Source organism: Salvelinus fontinalis, chromosome 4 (assembly GCF_029448725.1).
Source record: "Salvelinus fontinalis isolate EN_2023a chromosome 4, ASM2944872v1, whole genome shotgun sequence".
Taxonomy (NCBI): domain Eukaryota; kingdom Metazoa; phylum Chordata; class Actinopteri; order Salmoniformes; family Salmonidae; genus Salvelinus; species Salvelinus fontinalis.
The window spans coordinates 84,043,024-84,065,541 of record NC_074668.1 but is presented as its reverse complement, the minus strand read 5'-3'; the positions used below and the strand labels follow the sequence as shown (position 1 = coordinate 84,065,541).

Here is a 22,518-nt window from a genome sequence, read left to right as displayed (position 1 = left end):
AGCATAGGCCCCAGCCTCGTGTCTTACCAGAGGCTGCTGTTCTATCCTGCCGATTAGAATGTAGAACTGTTTATATATAAGCATAGGCCCCAGCCTCGTGTCTTACCAGAGGCTGCTGTTCTATCCTGCCGATTAGAATGTAGAACTGTTTCCTGCTCCAGCGAAATCGCAGTTCTGATGTCCAAAATTTCTTTTTGGTCATAAGAGACGGTAGCAGCAACATTATGTACAAAACAAGATGCGAACAAGGTGAAAAAACTAACAGAATTGCATGGTTGGTTAAGAGCCGATAAGACGGCAGCCATCCCCTCCGGCGCCACCACTACTACATCATTGTGTTTACACTGCTGCTACTCGCTGTTTATTGTCTATGCGTAGTTACTTTACCCCTACCTACATGTACAAATTACCTCGACTAACCTGTACCCCCTGAATATAGCTACTTTTTACTTTAAAAAATACTTTAGTTTATTTAGGAAATATTTTCTTAACTCGATTTCTTGAACTGCATTGTTGGTTAAGGGCTTGTAAGTAAGCATTTCACAGTAAGGTCTACACCTGTTGTATTTGGCGCATTCTCATCGACGGGGCTGCAGTGGAGCAGGTTGAGAGCTACAAGTTCCTTGGTGTCCATATCACCAACCAACTAACATGGTCCAAGCACACCATGACCGTCGTGAAGCGGGCACAACAAAACCTATTCCCCCTCAGGAGACTGAAAATATTTGGCATGGGTCCTCAGATACTCAAAAGGTTCTACAGCTGCACCATCGAGAGCATCCTGACTGGTTGCATCACTGCCTGGTACGGCAACTGCTCGGCCTCCGACCACACGGCACTACAGAGGGTAGTGCGAACGGCCCAGTACATCACTGGGGCCAAGCTTCCTGCCATCCAGGACCTCTATACCAGGCGGTGTCAGAGGAAGGCCCTAAAAATTGTCAAAGACTCCAGCCACCCTAGTCATAGACTGTTCTCCCTGCTACCACACGGCAAGCGGTACCAGAGCGCCAAGTCTAGGTCCAAGAGGCTTCTAAACAGCTTCTCCCCCCAAGCCATAAGACTCCTGAACATCTAGTCAAATGGCTACCCAGACTATTCACATTCCCCCCCCCCCTCCCCTCTCCACACCACTGCCACTCTCTGTTGTCGTCTATGCATAGTCACTTTAATTATCTCTACCTATATGTACATACTACCTCAACTAACCGGTGCCCCCGCACATTGACTCTGTACAGGCACCCCCGTGTATATATTGTCATTTTTTACTATTGCTCTTTAATTACTTGTTACTTTTATCTCTTATTCTTATCTGTATTTTTTCAAAACTGCACTGTTGGTTAGGGGCTCGTAACTAAGCATTTCAATGTAAGGTCTACACCTGTTGTATTCGGCGCATGTGACTAATAAAATTTGATTTGATGTGACAAATAAAATTTGATTTGTATTTGTGTTGACACTTAACCTGTTCAGAAGGACAAAGCAATCCTTGCAACACTTAGCAGTAAGGACATACTCGCCCCAAAAACAGGCACAAACAAGCCTAAATTCCAGCTGTATTTAGTATGCAGTGCATAGTCAACCCACTAACTGCTATCCTTGGCCCCATTCGAAGAGGCGGGGAGCATTGTTAACTGTCCTCCATCGCATGATGGACCCCTGATTCATTCCGGCTGGGCAGGAAGGAATGCCTAATGAGGCAGCTATCTTCCTGCCTGTATGGAATCCCTCAACTCTGACAGAACACAGATACTGAATGTACACAAACAAGAACCCCTACATTATAACACACACTATCCTTGTGGGGACCAAACAATTGATCGCCATTCAAAATCCTATTTTCTCTAACTCCTAAACCTAACCTCTAAGCCTTCTGGTCCCCACAAGGATAGTAAAACCAAAAACACACACTGTGCTGTAGGCGTCAGATATGTCGAAGGAATGTTCATCTTGTCTGCCTGACCAAAATGCTGAGGACTGGGTCAGTTTATGCCAGGTCCTATGGGGGGAGGATATTGACTGTAATAATAACCCCAATGGTTGGCCTCAGCGGTATTGGCTTGGAAGACATCACAGTGAAGCGGTGTGGGTAATGACTGGGGCCAATCAGAGCCCTGACAGTGAAGCAGTATGTGTAATGACTGGGGCCAATCAGAGCCCTGACACAGTAGAGTGGTGTGGGCAATGACTGGGGCCAATCAGAGCCCTGACACAGTGGAGCGGTGTGGGTAATGACTGGGGCCAATCAGAGCCCTGACACAGTAGAGTGGTGTGGGTAATGACTGGGGCCAATCAGAGCCCTGACAGTGGAACGGTGTGGGTAATGACTGGGGCCAATCAGAGCCCTGACACAGTAGAGTGGTGTGGGTAATGACTGGGGCCAATCAGAGCCCTGACACAGTGGAACGGTGTGGGTAATGACTGGGGCCAATCAGAGCCCTGACACAGTGGAGCGGTGTGGGTAATGACTGGGGCCAATCAGAGCCCTGACGCAGTGGAGCGGTGTGGGTAATGACTGGGGCCAATCAGAGCCCTGACACAGTGGAGCGGTGTGGGTAATGACTGGGGCCAATCAGAGCCCTGACACAGTGGAGCGGTGTGGGTAATGACTGGGGCCAATCAGAGCCCTGACACAGTGGAGCGGTGTGGGTAATGACTGGGGCCAATCAGAGCCCTGGCACAGTGGAGCGGTGTGGGTAATGACTGGGGCCAATCTGAGCCCTGACACAGTGGAGCGGTGTGGGTAATGACTGGGGCCAATCAGAGCCCTGACACAGTGGAGCGGTGTGGGTAATGACTGGGGCCAATCTGAGCCCTGACACAGTGGAGCGGTGTGGGTAATGACTGGGGCCAATCAGAGCCCTGACACAGTGGAGCGGTGTGGGTAATGACTGGGGCCAATCTGAGCCCTGACACAGTGGAGCGGTGTGGGTAATGACTGGGGCCAATCTGAGCCCTGACACAGTGGAGCGGTGTGGGTAATGACTGACACAGTGGAGAATGTAAAACCAGAAAGTGCCTTAGGTAGTCTCCTCTGCTCTGGGCCAACTCAAGACACCTTAGCAAAGTGTTTCCCAAACTCAGTCCTGGGGACCCCAAGGGGGACGTGTTTAGTTTCTTTCCCTTGCACTACACAGCTGATGCAAATATTCAACTCATCATTCATCTTTGATTATTTGAATCAGCTGTGTAGTGCTAAGGGAAAAAAACAAATGGGAACACCTTGTGGTCCCCAGGACCGAGTTTGGGAAAGCCTGCAATAGTACTATACCGTACTGTACCTATCCGATGCTACTCTCCTCTGTTCTGGGCCAACTCCAGCCACCGTAGCGCTATACCGTACTGTACCCACTCTCTACAGGGAACACTGCTGGTTTCACTGGGCTGGCCTCTGCTCTCTACAGGGAACACTGCTGGTTTCACTGGGCTGGCCTCTACACGGAACACTGCTGGTTTCACTGGGCTAGCCTCTGCTCTCTACAGGGAACACTGCTGGTTTCACTGGGCTGGCCTCTACAGGGAACACTGCTGGTTTCACTGGGTTGGCCTCTACACGAAACACTGCTGGTTTCACTGGGCTAGCCTCTACAGGGAACACTGCTGGCTTCACTGGGCTGGCCTCTACAGGGAACACTGCTGGTTTCACTGGGCTGGCCTCTACAGGGAACACTGCTGGTTTCACTGGGCTGGCCTCTACAGGGAACACTGCTGGTTTCACTGGGCTGGCCTCTACACGGAACACTGCTGGTTTCACTGGGCTAGCCTCTGCTCTCTACAGGGAACACTGCTGGTTTCACTGGGCTGGCCTCTACACGGAACACTGCTGGTTTCACTGGGCTAGCCTCTACAGGGAACACTGCTGGTTTCACTGGGTTGGCCTCTACACGAAACACTGCTGGTTTCACTGGGCTAGCCTCTACAGGGAACACTGCTGGCTTCACTGGGCTGGCCTCTACAGGGAACACTGCTGGTTTCACTGGGCTGGCCTCTACAGGGAACACTGCTGGTTTCACTGGGCTGGCCTCTACAGGGAACACTGCTGGTTTCACTGGGCTGGCCTCTACAGGGAACACTGCTGGTTTCACTGGGCTGGCCTCTACAGGGAACACTGCTGGTTTCACTGGGTTGGCCTCTACACAGAACACTGCTGGTTTCACTGGGCTGGCCTCTACAGAGAACACTGCTGGTTTCACTGGGCTAGCCTCTACAGGGAACACTGCTGGTTTCACTGGGCTGGCCTCTACAGGGAACACTGCTGGTTTCACTGGGCTGGCCTCTACAGAGAACACTGCTGGTTTCACTGGGCTGGCCTCTACAGGGAACACTGCTGGTTTCACTGGGCTGGCCTCTACAGGGAACACTGCTGGTTTCACTGGGCTGGCCTCTACAGGGAACACTGCTGGTTTCACTGGGCTAGCCTCTACACGGAACACTGCTGGTTTCACTGGGCTGGCCTCTGCTCTCTACAGGGAACACTGCTGGTTTCACTGGGTTGGCCTCTACACGGAACACTGCTGGTTTCACTGGGCTAGCCTCTACAGAGAACACTGCTGGTTTCACTGGACTAGCTTCTACAGGGAACACTACTGGTTTCACTGGGCTGGCCTCTACATGGAACACTACTGGTTTCACTGGGGTGGCCTCTACAAGGAACACTGCTGGTTTCACTGGGATAGCCTCTGCTCTCTACAGGGAACACTACTGGTTTCACTGGGCTGGCTTTGCAGCTCGGGTGGTGTACTGGGAGTTTTAATTTAACAACATGGCCCCAGATCAGATCCCTCAGAAGGGTCCCCCAACATGGCCCCAGATCAGATCCCTCAGAAAGGTCCCCCAACTTGGCCCCAGATCAGATCCCTCAGAACGGTCCCCCAACATGGCCCCAGATCAGATCCCTCAGAAGAGTCCCCCAACATGGCCCCAGATCAGATCCCTCAGAACGGTCCCCCAACATGGCCCCAGATCAGATCCCTCAGAACGGTCCCCCAACATGGCCCCAGATCAGATCCCGCAGAAGGGTTTTTGTTGGAGAGAATATGAAGCAAATAATCCTGCGGTAATTCTGTTGTCAAGGAGATGACCATTATTTGCGCTAATGACTTGGTGGGGTAATGTGGTGGGAGGATTAGGGAGCGGATGAAACGTTTGGTTTACTGAGACCACTACTTGCTCACTGTGTGTGTGTGTGTGTGTGTGTGTGTGTGTGTGTGTGTGTGTGTGTGTGTGTGTGTGTGTGTGTGTGTGTGTGTGTGTGTGTGTGTGTGTGTGTGTGTGTGTGTGTGTGTGTGTGTGTGAGTGTGCGTGCGTGCGTGTGTGTGTGTGTCCTTTATTTATATATGCATTTGATTATCCAGATATTTCATTGGAACGGAATACATCTCCATTTGATGTGTCTTTCTGTGCTACTAGAAGCATTTCAGGCAATTACTGTTGAGTTACTGTTACTGTTGATGACTCCAGGTTACTTAATGCCTGAATGTGTTCTAATGTTCTCTGGCATGCCATGGGGTTCTATTTCTGGCTACCAGAATATAAAAAGCTATAAAGAGAAGATCAGACTCCTATGTTCAGTGCTTAGGGGCATAGACACATGTTTAGTCTGGCTACTTGTTTGTACAGGGCTGTTTGGATGAGATATGTATATGTTAGTGAGGCAGTTAGAGGCTATGGGATGTCGGTGTATGTAGTACATCATATAAAGGGCAATAATGCATTTAAGCAAATTTATGTTTACTGTAACACAGATTCAACCAGTCAAACCAAGTTGCCATGGTTACATTACATGATGCCATTGTGGCATTAAACCAGGTTCTCATGGATACGTTACGATGACATCAGAGCTACGTCATCAGAAGGCACTGTGGTTATTGTAGCTAATAGATATGTGGAAGAAGGCTACACATGGTTAAATATGATTGGTTCATTGTATGGGTTAGGAGCCAGTACAATTGACATCATTTGGTGATTATCTCTTAGTTTAATGTGTGATTTAACTTTGAACAACACATAGCCTAAACGTAATGCTTACACCGAAAAACTCTCAGTTTCTAGATGACATTCTTCAAGAGATTGTCTCTTCTAGAGAGCATTCACTGTAGAGTAGTGACAATCAGGAAGACTGGTGTTTTGGAGAGGAGCTAGGCCTGCTAGACCAGACAAGACTTTTAACTGAAAAGGCAGCACCTCATGAAAGGCAGGAGGGAGGGAGAGAGGGTTATACGAGGCCGGATGGAGAGAGAGGAGGAGTACAGGAGGCCGGATGGAGAGAGAGGAGGGGTACAGGAGGCCGAATGGAGAGAGAGGAGGAGTACAGAAGGCCGGATGGAGAGAGAGGAGGAGTACAGAAGGCCGGATGGAGAGAGAGGAGGAGTACAGGAGGCAGGATGGAGAGAGAGGAGGAGTACAGGAGGCCGGATGGAGAGAGAGGAGTACAGGAGGCAGGATGGAGAGAGAGGAGGAGTACAGGAGGCCGGATGGAGAGAGAAGAGGGGTACAGGAGGCCGGGTGGAGAGAGAGGAGGAGTACAGGAGGCCGGATGGAGAGAGAGGAGGGGTACAGGAGGCCGGATGGAGAGAGAGGAGGGGTACAGGAGGCCGGATGGAGAGAGAGGAGGGGTACACAAGGCCGGATGGAGAGAGAGGAGGGGTACAGAAGGCCGGGTGGAGAGAGAGGAGGAGTACAGGAGGCCGGATGGAGAGAGAGGAGGGGTACAGGAGGCCAGATGGAGAGAGAGGATGGGTACAGGAGGCCGGATGGAGAGAGAGGAGGAGTACAGGAGGCCAGATGGAGAGAGAGGAGGGGTACAGGAGGCCGGATGGAGAGAGAGGAGGAGTACAGGAGGCCGGATGGAGAGAGAGGAGGAGTACAGGAGGCCGGATGGAGAGAGAGGAGGAGTACAGGAGGCCGGATGGAGAGAGAGGAGGAGTACAGGAGGCCGGATGGAGAGAGAGGAGGGGTACAGGAGGCCGGATGGAGAGAGAGGAGCGGTACAGGCGGCCAGATGGAGAGAGAACCCTATGTAAAAAAGGTTCTACATGGAACCCAAAATGGTTCTACCTGGAACTTAAAAGGGTTCTTCTAAGGGTTCTCCTATTGGGGCAGTTAAAGAACCCCTTTAGGCTCAGATAGCACCTTTCTTTCTAAGAATGTAGATTCAAACATGGCTCTTTCAAAAAGTACAACCCGATGCAATATAATACAAAATATACAGCCGACAGGAAAGACTAATAAATGTGGTTGTCATTACAGGCCTGGGAAGGGAAGATTTAAGTGGGGAAAATGAAGCTAAACAACAGGCAGGAAGTTGAAACAGACAATCAGATAGGGGAATATATAGCAGAACATATCATTAAAGTATCTCTTCATACTGTATCTATCTTCATTTGATCCTGTCTGATGCTCCAAGCAAAGGAAAGCAACCTCTATGGTCTACAATACATCAATGGTCTAATGCAGTGTTGGATAGACATTCATTAAACTCTTTTACCATGTACACTGAACAGTAATTTCCTTCTAGACCTCTCATTCAGTGATGCGTAATACCGTACTCCTATAACATACTTAAACAAGACTACTGCATCATGTTCATCATCTCGGCCTGATTATAAAATACCGATGGCTGAAATCTCTACGCTCTTCTCAGCAACTGTAATAGACTGATTCAGTTTAGTAATTTAACAACAAACCCTTGGCCCCAGAGGACAATTGGATTCCTATATGAAATTAAAATGTCCACAGATTTAAGGGCAGAATGGGACATTAGTGGCCTGCAAAGTAGAAAAACGGAACAGTACAAAGAGTTTGAAGTTTCCATGCAAGAACTGACAGCCAAAAGTCCCAAAGTTACATAATGCAACCATCAATAACATTGTTTCACGGTTATCTACTGTGAGATGTAATTTATGAAAACAATCACTGATCTTATTAAAAGAATGGTAGCTGATATTTTGTTATGGCTGTGTTTGATAAGGAGAACGGTTGCACAGTAATAGTGACAATATTAAAGTGGTGGTGATGGTTGCCAGATTGGTGTGCGGAGGGCACACTGCTGACAGCCCTCTTGGTGGGAGTTGGGACAGGAAGGACACTCTACCGTAACTCTTAGATGGTTGGGTTGGGTACGTGGGATAGGTGGGTGACTTGAATGTAAAATGTCCAGGATCAACCCCATATAGATTACCCATGGTGCACCTTGATCAACTCTGTGGTTGCAAACGGTCTGTATTACTTGACTATGGTCTTTAATGGTCCACTGTTTTGGTTTTCTGTTCTGGGAAGCACTGTTGCGTCTATGGTCGCCTATTCTGGTCCATGATATGCTACAGTACTCCACTAAGAGCAGCTGTGGTACCCTGTGGTGAAGAACGGTCTGGTATGGTGCATTGTGGTGAACTGTGTCTCAGTGTGGTCTACCTTGAATGCCCGTGTTACTAAAGAGACTCTCAGTCACCTGAGTCTTGGCTCTCATGAAGGGAGCGCTGACGTTGCAGGTCTTCTCATGCCTCTGTCTGTCTTCACTATGACACTCTATCTTGATATCTGAGTTGTGCTGAGATGGAAACAGAGATACAACACACTCAGTGACTGAGAGAAAAAGGAGAAAGACAAGCTTCTACATAAGACAAGCCTGAATAATGACATTCTATATGGCTAGAACAGGTGCAGTAGTACTCCATACTGTATTTGAGGAAAGTGTGTTCTTCAATAGACAGACTGTACTAGTCTATAGGTGATTGGCCAAGTCATCTTCACACTGACTTCTGTGAGCAGTCAACTCTGCTGTACTGGTGTACTGGTGTCTGCTGTACTGGTGTCTGCTGTACTGGTGTACTATTGTCTGCTGTACTGGTGTACTGTTGTCTGCTGTACTGGTGTACTGTTGTCTGCTGTACTGGTGTACTGTTGTCTGCTGTACTGGTGTACTGGTGTCTGCTGTACTGGTGTACTGGGGTCTGCTGTACTGGTGTACTGGTGTCTGCTGTATTGGTGTACTGGTGTCTGCTGTACTGGTGTACTGGGGTCTGCTGTACTGGTGTACTGGTGTCTGCTGTATTGGTGTACTGTTGTCTGCTGTATTGGTGTACTGGTGTCTGCTGTACTGGTGTCTGCTGTACTGGTGTACTGTTGTCTGCTGTACTGGTGTCTGCTGTACTGTTGTCTGCTGTACTGGTGTACTGGTGTCTACTGTACTGGTGTCTGCTGTACTGGTGTACTGTTGTCTGCTGTACTGGTGTACTGTTGTCTGCTCTACTGGTGTACTGTTGTCTGCTGTACTGGTGTACTGTTGTCTGCTGTACTGGTGTACTGGTGTCTACTGTACTGGTGTCTGCTGTACTGGTGTACTGTTGTCTGCTGTACTGTTGTTTGCTGTACTGGTGTCTGCTGTACTGGTGTACTGGTGTCTGCTGTACTGTTGTCTGCTGTACTGGTGTACTGATGTCTGCTGTACTGTTGTCTGCTGTACTGGTGTCTGCTGTACTGGTGTACTGGCGTCTACTGTACTGGTGTCTGCTGTACTGGTGTCTGCTGTACTGGTGTACTGGTGTCTGCTGTACTGTTGTCTGCTGTACTGGTGTCTGCTGTACTGGTGTACTGGTGTCTGCTGTACTGGTGTCTGCTGTACTGGTGTACTGTTGTCTGCTGTACTGGTGTACTGTTGTCTGCTGTACTGGTGTACTGTTGTCTGCTGTACTGGTGTACTGTTGTCTGCTGTACTGGTGTACTGGTTTCTGCTGTACTGGTGTACTGTTGTCTGCTGTACTGTTGTCTGCTGTACTGGTGTACTGTTGTCTGCTGTACTGGTGTACTGGTGTCTGCTGTACTGGTGTACTGTTGTCTGCTGTACAGGTGTACTGGTGTCTGCTGTACTGGTGTACTGTTGTCTGCTGTACTGGTGTACTGTTGTCTGCTGTACTGGTGTACTGTTGTCTGCTGTACTGGTGTCTGCTGTACTGGTGTACTGTTGTCTGCTGTACTGGTGTCTGCTGTACTGGTGTACTGGTGTCTGCTGTACTGTTGTCTGCTGTACTGGTGTACTGGTGTCTGCTGTACTGTTGTCTGCTGTACTGGTGTACTGGTGTCTGCTGTACTGTTGTCTGCTGTACTGGTGTCTGCTCTACTGGTGTACTGTTGTCTGCTGTACTGGTGTACTGTTGTCTGCTATACTGGTGTACTGGTGTCTGCTGTACTGGTGTACTGTTGTCTGCTGTACTGGTGTACTGTTGTCTGCTGTACTGGTGTACTGTTGTCTGTTGTATTGGTGTACTGTTGTCTGCTGTACTGGTGTACTGTTGTCTGCTGTACTGGTGTACTGTTGTCTGCTGTATTGGTGTACTGTTGTCTGCTGTATTGGTGTACTGTTGTCTGCTGTACTGCCATTTATTGGACTGTATTGTTGCACTATACTCTTTGGGTCCTGGAATAGTGGTCTATAAATCCAATGATGTGTCTACTGTGAATCATCACCTTGACTATGAGACTAGAGAATCGTAGGTTAGGAGTGTAGGTGATGTTGAGGCGGGCTCCGTAGGCATTTTCTCCCCTGTTCTCCAGACGAACGTCCACCACCATCCTCCTCCTCGATCCCTCCATCACTCGCTCTGACCCCTCCGCCCCTCCTTCGGACAGACGTCGACACATCGCACCCCTGGAGTGGACTGCATTCCCACAGAACTGCCTGTGGGGGAGAGGGGGAGAAAGCAATCAATTCTGATCTGGGTGTGGTGTGGTGTGGTGTGGTGTGGTGTGGTGTGGTGTGGTGTGGTGTGGTGTGTGTGTGTGTGTGTGTGTGTGTGTGTGTGTGTGTGTGTGTGTGTGTGTGTGTGTGTGTGTGTGTGTGTGTTTGCGCTCACCTCCAAGACAGCAGGTCAGTTGTACTCTGTAAGGACAGGCCTGGTATACAGCGGTCGTCCTCATCACAGCCATTCCAGAAGGGAAGCTAGTAGAGCGAGAGATACTCAGTTACAATGACATCCATATCATAGTACGGCAATGCCAAGAGGTCTGGACCTTTATGGCACAGCGAGTACTATGCTTGCCCTGTAAACCATAGTGTCACTGGTTCAAGCCCCTGGATGTTCCCCTTAATCACTACAATACCACTCATAAGGCTGTAGACTAAGAGCTAAACAAGGAGATGACTGGTTAGTGGTCAGGTCAAGCAGTCATGTGACCCGCTCAAAGCGCTTCCTTTCTTCATCGCTTCCTTGAAGTGATCACTGATTAGACATGACTGGAAGGGTTCCAGCAAATGTTTTTTTAACCTGTCCAGACATTTCTAATCAGTGATTCCATAAGAGCTAAAGAAGTGCTGATTGTCAGGGGTCAAGGGTCAGGTGTGTGTGTCTCACCTCAGTCCTGACGGTGGTGGGCCAGGTGTCGTCCAGCGCAGGGCCCTGGTCGGGATGCTGCAGTGCCACCGCCACAGTGAACACGATGGGCCTCTCGTAGTCCGTGGTCTCCTGAATCAACAACACGTGTGGAGGATCAGTGTTAATACAACGGTATCACACCATACATCATGAACCATAACCGTCACAACACACTGAGGAATAGGAAACGTTCTAATGATAGGATAGGATAGGAAACGTTATAATGATAGGATAGGATAGGAAACGTTATAATGATAGAATAGGATAGGAAACGTTATAATGATAGGATAGGATAGGAAACGTTATAATGATAGGATAGGATAGGAAACGTTATAATGATAGGATAGGATAGGAAACGTTATAATGATAGGATAGGATAGGAAACGTTATAATGATAGGATAGGATAGGAAACGTTATAATGATAGGATAGGATAGGAAACGTTATAATGATAGAATAGGATAGGAAACGTTATAATGATAGGATAGGATAGGAAACGTTATAATGATAGGATAGGATAGGAAACGTTATAATGATAGGATAGGATAGGAAACGTTATAATGATAGGATAGGAAACGTTATAATGATAGGATAGGATAGGAAGCGTTATAATGATAGAATAGGAAACGTTATAATGATAGAATAGAATAGGAAACGTTATAATGATAGAATAGAATAGGAAACGTTATAATGATAGAATAGAATAGGAAACGTTATAATGATAGGATAGAATAGGAAACGTTACAACGACAGGATTAAACCAAAGGCATGTATTTAGATTGTCAAGACATTGAGGCTTCTGCATTATGAATTGACCATGTTACACCCCCCCCCCCCCCATGTAACATTAGGGGAATATTTCAATATTGCTATGCAACTGAATGTCTAGCATTATAATATTTACATTTCTAAAAGTCCCAATAATCTAAATACATGGCTCTGGATAATACCATCTCAAGTCTCTGTCTTACCTTCTGATTGGCTGTATGTAAATGTAGTCATATTACTTCCACCTATCCAATATTCTCAGATCTACCGGATAGGTTAGAGCCTAGATGTTGATTATTCAGCTAGAGTTCAGTCAGTGCTCACCATGACATGGAAGTGGATGTGTTGACAGGTCTCCTCTCCAGAAAGCAGGGTCAGGTTTTGAAACAGCAGTTTATCAGGGTCCTCCATTATGGCTCTGGGGTTGAATCGGCGCTCCCCAATGGTGGTGTTGTAAGTGATCGCTGGAGAGATGAAGAAAGAGGGAGCATAAATGTTGGAAACATGTTCTATACTACAGTACTTTATTTTCTATCAAATAATGACCAGAAGCAGCACAGATTACATTACAAAAAAGGAACATGGACAAAAATCCAAGAGCCCCCGTGGAGGAACTGAAACAACGTGTCAGTCGAGGACATGTGACTACTCCAGAGGTGAGAGAGTTGACTAGACCTCTTGAGCCATATGGCTTTGGAAGTGATTCATTTCCAACCCACACTGTTTAAGAGGCACATTATTTATTATACCGCGCTTTAGTAGCTTGGGGAAAATACCATCAAATCCAGAGCTAATGCACATTGCTCTACTGAGCATGCCAACTGGAGAGTGCACTAGTCTCCCATACCTCATACCTACTTTCTCCATTATACCATGGCAGTGTTGAATTTCTTTCTGATTGGCTTGAAGGGCATTCTAGAGTGTGCATTATTTCCCTATAACGTATGGTATATTTGCACGGTAGAATTCAATGGCTATAGTTCATTCTTACATGTTCTATATTTGAGCTGCTTTTCAAAGCCGAAAGTCCAATTAAAAACATTGTTGGCATTGTTGAATTCAATTTTCATAATGGCAAGCTAGAACTGATGGTTTGGTTAGTTAAACTAGCAAGTCTGTTTGTTTGGTTACCACAGCAACTACTGTATGTATTAAAGGGGCTAGCTACTTCAGTGGACGTTGAACACATGCTCTTACCATTTCCAACAGATGCTGCTGAAAGTTGAAGGCGGGTTACCTTAAGCACATTTGGAGATATCTCTTTTCTCAAAGTGTATTCTTCCTTGTACAGTCGAACACAACAGACTTGCAACACCACCAGCAGCAGCAGCACATCTGACAGATGTTACTAGACCAGACATGGTAATGAGAGGAAATCAAATCAATGTGTTCCCACTGTTCAGTGTCCCCTAAATGTCCAACCGTCCCGGCGGAGGACAAGACAACTTTCCGAGGCTACTTCCTATTGGTTTGGCCCGTCTAACATATTTGACAAAGATGGCGGGAGGTTGGGAGGTTAACCAGAAACATCCACGCCTCAATGCCTCCTATAGTCCCACACAAGAGGGAAAACCTGAGCCAACAGGCCTCAACCTTTAAAACACATTGTGACCAGAGAGACCTTGTGTCAGAGCTCGGGTGGGCCCCTGTCGGTGATTCAACACAGAGCCATGGCAACCGGAACGGTCTCCAGAGAGACCTTGTGTCAGAGCTCGGGTGGGCCCCTGTCGGTGATTCAACACAGAGCCATTGCAACCGGAACGGTCTCCGGAGAGACCTTGTGTCAGAGCTCGGGTGGGATCCTGTCGGTGATTCAACACAGAGCCATGGCAACCGGAGCGGTCTCCGGAGAGACCTTGTGTCAGAGCTCGGGTGGGCCACTGTCGGTGATTCAACACAGAGCCATGGCAACCGGAGCGGTCTCCGGAGAGACCTTGTGTCAGAGCTCGGGTGGGCCACTGTCGGTGATTCAACACAGAGCCATGGCAACCGGAACGGTCTCCAGAGAGACCTTGTGTCAGAGCTCGGGTGGGCCACTGTCGGTGATTCAACACAGAGCCACGGCAACCGGAGCGGTCTCCGGAGAGATTCCGGGCTCACGGCAGAAGTGTGGGGTAGCCATGTTGGGTTATTCGCAGCCTGACAACCATCAGCCTGATTATATTGCCACCATAAAAATTCAATGAGTAGAGTGGACAGAATACATACTATTCGGAGGGCAATTTACATACAGAATGCTTGGCTAATTAACAGTCAGAGGCTAATCCAGATCAGTTCTCATCAGATGTAGCCGTTGGCATAGCATGTCCGTAACCGCTCTGTAGCCTGCAGCATATGTGTTTGGCAGATGGAATGATATCCTAAACTGTCAGTGATAGCGAGGAAACATTTTCCTGTGGCTCTGCTCTGGGGCAAGAAGCCATCACCCGTTCACTTAGTGAGCCAACAACAGAGCGGTCTGACTGACTCAACAACAACCAAGCAGAGACATTGAGCAATACACGTTTGGATCATGATTTCAACTATGAATCTCTGAACTGCATTACTTCTAGTGCTGACTTGATCCTAAGCCAATGTGTAGCAGGCTTGGAAAGGCTAAGCTTTGCTCTAAACATAGAACAGTCTTGGAAAGGCTAAGCATTGCTCTAAACATAGAACAGTCATGGAAAGGCTAAGCTTTGCTCTAAACATAGAACAGTAGGAGATCAACAGTAGAGTTAATCAAGATGTCAGTTTTGCCTGAAAGACAATGAGGTCCTCTGCTGACTGTACAGTGAAGGAACAACAGTGAATAAACTTCTTCCTGAATAGAAAAAAGGCTTTGTGGCTCCACTGGGCTATTACATCCATTAAGATGAATCCACTTTTATTTGTTTAGTTCTCATCCCCATAAAAGCAGTAAGCAGTGGGCGGCTTCAACAGAACCCATATTATGAGAAGTGCAGAGAAAGAGTTCAGCAACATCAGCAATATCTCACGGTAGTTGGAGTCAATCGGACATCTTTTGCACTGAAGCTGTAATCAGTAGAAGGACGCAGGCTACATTATAGTCTAGAACGTGACTTAATTGGTCACGTTTGAACACTCACCCACTTCCTGTGTAGGAGGTATGGCTGTCCGGGCGGTGACGTTTAGACACACTACGGCTGACATGCAGGTCACGTCCTTGCCTCCCCTCTCACAGTCCTTCACAAAGATGTTGATCTTGCCGGGTTCAAACCTGATGTTGGCGTGAATTCGGACGACACTGCGAGACCTGAAGATGAACCATACACAGTGTTATGATCATAAATGTGCTTGATTATATGCTCCACATACATACAGTACCATAGAAACAGTAGAACACTTGTTAATATCTAAGTGACCTAGCAGAGGAACAGTAGAACACTTGTTAATATCTAAGTGACCTAGCAGAGGAACAGTAGAACACTTGTTAATATCTAAGTGACCTAGCAGAGGAACAGTAGAACACTTGTTAATATCTAAGTGACCTAGCAGAGGAACAGTAGAACACTTGTTAATATCTAAGTGACCTAGCAGAGGAACAGTAGAACACTTGTTAATATCTAAGTGACCTAGCAGAGAAACAGTAGAACACGTGTTAATATCTAAGTGACCTACCAGAGGAACAGTAGAACACTTGTTAATATCTAAGTGACCTAGCAGAGAAACAGTAGAACACTTGTTAATATCTAAGTGACCTAGCAGAGGAACAGTAGAACACTTGTTAATATCTAAGTGACCTAGCAGAGGAACAGTAGAACACTTGTTAATATCTAAGTGACCTAGCAGAGGAACAGTAGAACACTTGTTAATATCTAAGTGACCTAGCAGAGAAACAGTAGAACACGTGTTAATATCTAAGTGACCTACCAGAGGAACAGTAGAACACTTGTTAATATCTAAGTGACCTAGCAGAGAAACAGTAGAACACTTGTTAATATCTAAGTGACCTAGCAGAGGAACAGTAGAACACTTGTTAATATCTAAGTGACCTAGCAGAGGAACAGTAGAACACTTGTTAATATCTAAGTGACCTAGCAGAGGAACAGTAGAACACTTGTTAATATCTAAGTGACCTAGCAGAGAAACATTAGAACACTTGTTAATATCTATGTGACCTACCATAGAAGCACGGCTGCCCCCAGGGAGCCCACGGCCAAGTCCACCAGCCCATCCTCGTCCATGTCCATTCTGCCATGGATACTACGGCCAAAGTAGCGCAGGCCACTGGCCATGTCTAACGCAGCTATCCTCTGTTTGTATTTACGCAGAATCCTGTTGCGTTGGCTGAAGAAGACGTAGATAGCTCCTCTATGGTCATCCTCCAACGGGGCCCCCACCACCACGTCGTTGAAGCCGTCCCCGTTCAGGTCAGGGACCGGGGCCAGCGAGGAGCCGAACCGAGCGTTCTGACCACGGTCCTGGATCTCCAACGCTCCCTCCAGAACGAAACGATTCTGAAGAAGGAAATAGGATAGGATGATGTCATTTTGGAATATTTCTGCTACATGGGATAGAGTGTACTGTAGTTAACGGTTGTGTCATGTGTCATGTGCATGTCTATTCAACTCTGTATTTGCCAATGTTTCTCCTATTGGTTGGTAGGATTCTCTTTGTTACTCTGTACTTAAAGAGTCTTTGGTTGAAAAACCTTGAAAAACATATGCACAAGGGGAATTCATCAAAAACAGACGTAGTGGCTAAGGAAATGGAGTTAAGTTCTAAATCTGTTATCTCCTGTGCTGCGGCCGGGTAGCCCCACCCCCCAGGCTTCTGGGATATCTCAGTCATCCATCGATGATCTCCCTCAAATGGACAGTCCTCCATTTATTTACACAACTCATAATGAGACATAGAGACATTGTTGTCTTAAACTTTCCCCTTCAATCTTTACAGAAGCTTTCATTTGTTATTCCAAATTCATTTAGGAAAGTCAACAAAACATGTTGGAAGGCTGTGTTTTTGTTTACATAAATAGACCAAAAGTAACTAACAAACAATAACTGGGGAGTTTGAGTTTTGAATTTGAAATCAACTGAAAACCTCAAGCCGCATTGTTTTCGCTCACGCAAGAGGAAGGGTCTAACCCATTTTCTATCCCAAGGGGGAAATATGATTTCCCAAAAACATTGTCAACATGAGGGATGGGTGTTTCATCCGAGTGTCACATGATCAAAGGCAAACAAGGCTTCTGGATGTTTCTGGGGAACTTTGAGTATTCACAGTGGGTGGAAAGTCAGTCTGAAAATATATGTACCTTAGAATAGAATTAGGTTTCCCCCCAGTCTGGAAAAAGGTACAATCTCTCAGCATTAAGAGCCAAGTAGGAGCCAAGTATTTTAGGCCGTCATCAGCCATGCACGCTATCACTCTCCAGGCTGTCTCATCTTTCTCCCTAATCTACAGCCTATAGACGGCTGAAACCTTAGATCACTTGTTTTTCACTTGTCTTTTTAAAGGAGAGAGGAGGACAGGGTGCCGTGCTACTGTGTGTGTGTGTGTGTGTGTGTGTGTGTGTGTGTGTGTGTGTGTGTGTGTGTGTGTGTGTGCGCGTGTGCGTGCGCGTGCGTGTGTGTGTGTGTGTGCAAGCAAGAGAGGGGGGAGGATCATACTCAGTGGGGAACATTTGAAACATATGGTGATGTTGTGGTGAGGTGGTGAGACCATCACAGTCATTCCACAGTGGCCTATGGGGGCTTATTGGTAGAATGGAAGGCCACCTCTCTGTCACTTATTTTGAACCTAAACATTCAATTGCTTTTAGACACAACACCCCTTTTGTGTCCTTAGTTGGGGGATCCCTTGTCTTTTTTTCTTGTTTGGGGAACCTTAATGATCAAGCCCTTATCAGTCCGTGTGGCTCAGTTGGTAGAGCATGGCGCTTGCAACGCCAGGGTTGTGGGTTCAATTCCCACGGGGGGACCAGGGTTCAATTCCCATGGGGGGACCAGGATGAATATGTATGAACTTTCCAATTTGTAAGTCGCTCTGGATAAGAGCGTCTGCTAAATGACTTAAATGTAATGTAAATGTCCCCCTCATAATATAATGAGAGAAAGAGAGACACACAGAGTGAGAGACACACAGAGTGAGAGACACACAGAGTGAGAGACACACAGAGTGAGAGACACACAGAGTGAGAGACACACAAAGTGAGAGACACACAGAGTGAGCGACACACAAAGTGAGAGACACACAGAGTGAGAGACACACAGAGTGAGAGACACACCGAGTGAGAGAGACACAGAGAGAGAGAGAGAGACACAAAATGAGAGAGAGACACAGAATGAGAGAGAGACACACAGTGAGAGAGGGACATACACAGAGAGAGAGAGAGAGTCTCAAAACTACAGGAATTCCTCTGCAGTCATTTCCACCTATTAAAAGCCCCCTTTCTTCTCCAAATAACAGGCTGTTAATTCAGTTTGAAGTAGCGAATGCTTTCCTACTGAGTTCACGGTGCACTTGTACACTAACCAACGAAGCCTCTAATGAAGATGGCGTGCTGGCGCAGGGAGGGAGGCTGTTCATTTCATCTGTGTGACGGCAGGTGCTCAAAGTCTGGTACACTGTTGATGTTGTGCCAGTGGATTAATTAACCCTAATCAAGGGTCTGGTCTCTGGTCTGATGTGTTATAATGTAAATACAAGGCATAGGGATAGTTTATGTGTTTCTCTATGTGTTTCTGTGCTGACCTGCTTTTAAGTGTGTTTGGTAACGGGATCTGGGGCGTGAGTGTGTATGTGTGTGCACACGAGTGTGACGTGTGTGTGAGCATTCGTACATCTGTGAGTGTGTGTGTGTGTGCGTGCGTGCGTGCGTGCGTGTGTGCGTGCGTGCGCCCACCAGCTCAGTCACTCTGTAGATGTACACCTTGCCCTTCTCCCAGCCTCCACTGAAGAACATGGGCGCTGCCACCAGTAGGTTGTCTGTTACTCCGTCACCATCTATATCCACCGGGGAGATCTCACTCCCATAGTAGGACCCAATCTGAAATGTAACCACACAACCAATCAGCACCCTGGATCAACAACAATAATATCATCGTCTGGTTATTTAGACACTTTCCTCCAGAGTAAACACAGTGTATTTCATACTCAGTAGACGTGGCCCATGTTGGAATGGAACCCATTACTCCAGCTGGCACATCAGGCTCTAAAAGCACCATGCTAACCAACTGAGATCATTAAGATCCCCACAGTCACCACGTTCTTCACACGTCCTTCACATGTCCTTCACACATTCTTCACGTTTTACACACATCCTTCACCACATCCTTCACACGTGTCTTGACCACATCATTAAAACCCCCCAGCAAACGTCATTAGCGTTCATTAGCATAGCATTCCAGTCATCATCATCGTTCAGCTAACAGACCCAGATGTTTCCCCATAGAGGCTAATTGGCTCCGAAAAACAACCCAGCCTTTTATCTCAACGCAACAACCAGACCTGGGTTCAGATGCCATTTGAACTTTTCAAACACGTTTAACGTTTTCTTTAGCCTATCTGGTCTGCCAATGATTTACACTATTGGAACTATTCCATTGGTTCCATTGCATCAGGCGATCTCAGTCAAGCCCAGCTATAGTCTTTGAAATTATATCAAATAGTATCTGAACCCAGGTCTGTTCTTCTCAATGAGTGTTGTTGTGGATCTCTCTGCCTCTTGTCTTTAGTATCCTCTTAGCTGGTGTTGTTGTGGATCTCTCTGCCTATTGTCTTTTGTATCCTCTTAGCTGGTGTTGTTATGGATCTCTCTGCCTCTTGTCTTTAGTATCCTCTTAGCTGGTGTTGTTATGTATCTCTCTGCCTCTTGTCTTTAGTATCCTCTTAGCTGGTGTTGTTATGGATCTCTCTGCCTCTTGTCTTTAGTATCCTCTTAGCTGGTGTTGTTATGGATCTCTCTGCCTCTTGTCTTTAGTATCCTCTTAGCTGGTGTTGTTATGGATCTCTCTGCCTCTTGTCTTTAGTATCCTCTTAGCTGGTGTTGTTATGGATCTCTCTGCCTCTTGTCTTTAGTATCCTCTTAGCTGGTGTTGTTATGGATCTCTCTGCCTCTTGTCTTTAGTATCCTCTTAGCTGGTGTTGTTATGGATCTCTCTGCCTCTTGTCTTTAGTATCCTCTTAGCTGGTGTTGTTATGGATCTCTCTGCCTCTTGTCTTTAGTATCCTCTTAGCTGGTGTTGTTATGAATCTCTCTGCCTCTTGTCTTTAGTATCCTCTTAGCTGGTGTTGTTATGGATCTCTCTGCCTCTTGTCTTTAGTATCCTCTTAGCTGGTGTTGTTATGGATCTCTCTGCCTCTTGTCTTTAGTATCCTCTTAGCTGGTGTTGTTATGGATCTCTCTGCCTCTTGTCTTTAGTATCCTCTTAGCTGGTGTTGTTATGGATCTCTCTGCCTCTTGTCTTTAGTATCCTCTTAGCTGGTGTTGTTATGGATCTCTCTGCCTCTTGTCTTTAGTATCCTCTTAGCTGGTGTTGTTATGTATCTCTCTGCCTCTTGTCTTTAGTATCCTCTTAGCTGGTGTTGTTATGGATCTCTCTGCCTCTTGTCTTTAGTATCCTCTTAGCTGGTGTTGTTATGGATCTCTCTGCCTCTTGTCTTTAGTATCCTCTTAGCTGGTGTTGTTATGGATCTCTCTGCCTCTTGTCTTTAGTATCCTCTTAGCTGGTGTTGTTATGGATCTCTCTGCCTCTTGTCTTTAGTATCCTCTTAGCTGGTGTTGTTATGGATCTCTCTGCCTCTTGTCTTTAGTATCCTCTTAGCTGGTGTTGTTATGGATCTCTCTGCCTCTTGTCTTTAGTATCCTCTTAGCTGGTGTTGTTATGTATCTCTCTGCCTCTTGTCTTTAGTATCCTCTTAGCTGGTGTTGTTATGGATCTCTCTGCCTCTTGTCTTTAGTATCCTCTTAGCTGGTGTTGTTATGGATCTCTCTGCCTCTTGTCTTTAGTATCCTCTTAGCTGGTGTTGTTATGGATCTCTCTGCCTCTTGTCTTTAGTATCCTCTTAGCTGGTGTTGTTATGGATCTCTCTGCCTCTTGTCTTTAGTATCCTCTTAGCTGGTGTTGTTATGTATCTCTCTGCCTCTTGTCTTTAGTATCCTCTTAGCTGGTGTTGTTATGGATCTCTCTGCCTCTTGTCTTTAGTATCCTCTTAGCTGGTGTTGTTATGGATCTCTCTGCCTCTTGTCTTTAGTATCCTCTTAGCTGGTGTTGTTATGGATCTCTCTGCCTCTTGTCTTTAGTATCCTCTTAGCTGGTGTTGTTATGTATCTCTCTGCCTCTTGTCTTTAGTATCCTCTTAGCTGGTGTTGTTATGGATCTCTCTGCCTCTTGTCTTTAGTATCCTCTTAGCTGGTGTTGTTATGGATCTCTCTGCCTCTTGTCTTTAGTATCCTCTTAGCTGGTGTTGTTATGTATCTCTCTGCCTCTTGTCTTTAGTATCCTCTTAGCTGGTGTTGTTATTTATCTCTCTGCCTCTTGTCTTTAGTATCATCTTAGCTGGTGTTGTTATGGATCTCTCTGCCTCTTGTCTTTAGTATCCTCTTAGCTGGTGTTGTTATGTATCTCTCTGCCTCTTGTCTTTAGTATCCTCTTAGCTGGTGTTGTTATGGATCTCTCTGCCTATTGTCTTTAGTATCCTCTTAGCTGTTGTTTACTGTAGCTGGAAGCTTGTTTTTCTATTTTTATTCACAATGTAGATTTGGAATGTGTGTGTTTTGAATTAAGGGGGACGGGAATGGGATGGGAAACACATGGGATCTGTGTAATGTTGTTGGCTATATGGGGGCGTGGGAAGGCTGTCTAGACTCCATTTGGCCCAGGTCTTAGAAGCACCAGTAGTGCAGACTATCATGGATGCTGTGTCCTGGCTGGGTTTCCAGATTGACAAAAGGACTGGAAGGACTACTGTCATGGTGGACTCAGATGGTGATGGGAGAGACAGATTGAGAATAAGGGACTATCAGGGTCTATCAGGGACTATCAGGGTCTTGGATGGTCTTCATATATCTTTTAAAGGGAGAGAAATGTCAGTGTATGTTATACCACTCTGTGTAACTGTTCAGTGTGTGTTATACCACTCTGTGTAACTGTTCAGTGTGTGGTTGGAGTTTAGGACTTAGTGTTGTGTCAATCAAATAGGTGGTAGACATGTGTTAGGGTCCCAGTTAAAAGGAGAATTTGGGAAGCCCAGTTGTGTAGTCTACCTGTTGTCCTTTGAGGGAGTGCAGGATGGTGAGGTTGCCAGTGTTCTTCAGGGTGAAGATGATGACCTTGCCAGTATGGTTGAACCGCGGTGCTCCTGCCACATACAGTCGACCGTTCCTGGCTGACACCACCGATGTTACTGTGTAACCTGAACACGCACACGCACAC

General features: G+C 46.7%; 1 protein-coding gene across 1 annotated transcript in view; it reads right to left on the bottom strand.

Moving 5' to 3' along the window:
* The window catches only part of itga11a (integrin, alpha 11a), a 90,270-nt gene that overhangs the window by 8,951 nt on the left and 58,801 nt on the right, over positions 1–22,518 (bottom strand). Inside the window, exons 12-20 of the mRNA XM_055921711.1 lie at positions 22,350–22,498; positions 18,987–19,130; positions 16,262–16,596; positions 15,226–15,392; positions 12,461–12,600; positions 11,349–11,459; positions 10,851–10,936; positions 10,465–10,675; positions 8,450–8,548 (exon numbers count right to left, since the gene is read on the bottom strand). Of these exons, the coding sequence (XP_055777686.1) occupies positions 8,450–8,548; positions 10,465–10,675; positions 10,851–10,936; positions 11,349–11,459; positions 12,461–12,600; positions 15,226–15,392; positions 16,262–16,596; positions 18,987–19,130; positions 22,350–22,498 (1,442 nt within the window). The remainder of the gene's footprint in view (positions 1–8,449; positions 8,549–10,464; positions 10,676–10,850; positions 10,937–11,348; positions 11,460–12,460; positions 12,601–15,225; positions 15,393–16,261; positions 16,597–18,986; positions 19,131–22,349; positions 22,499–22,518) is intronic.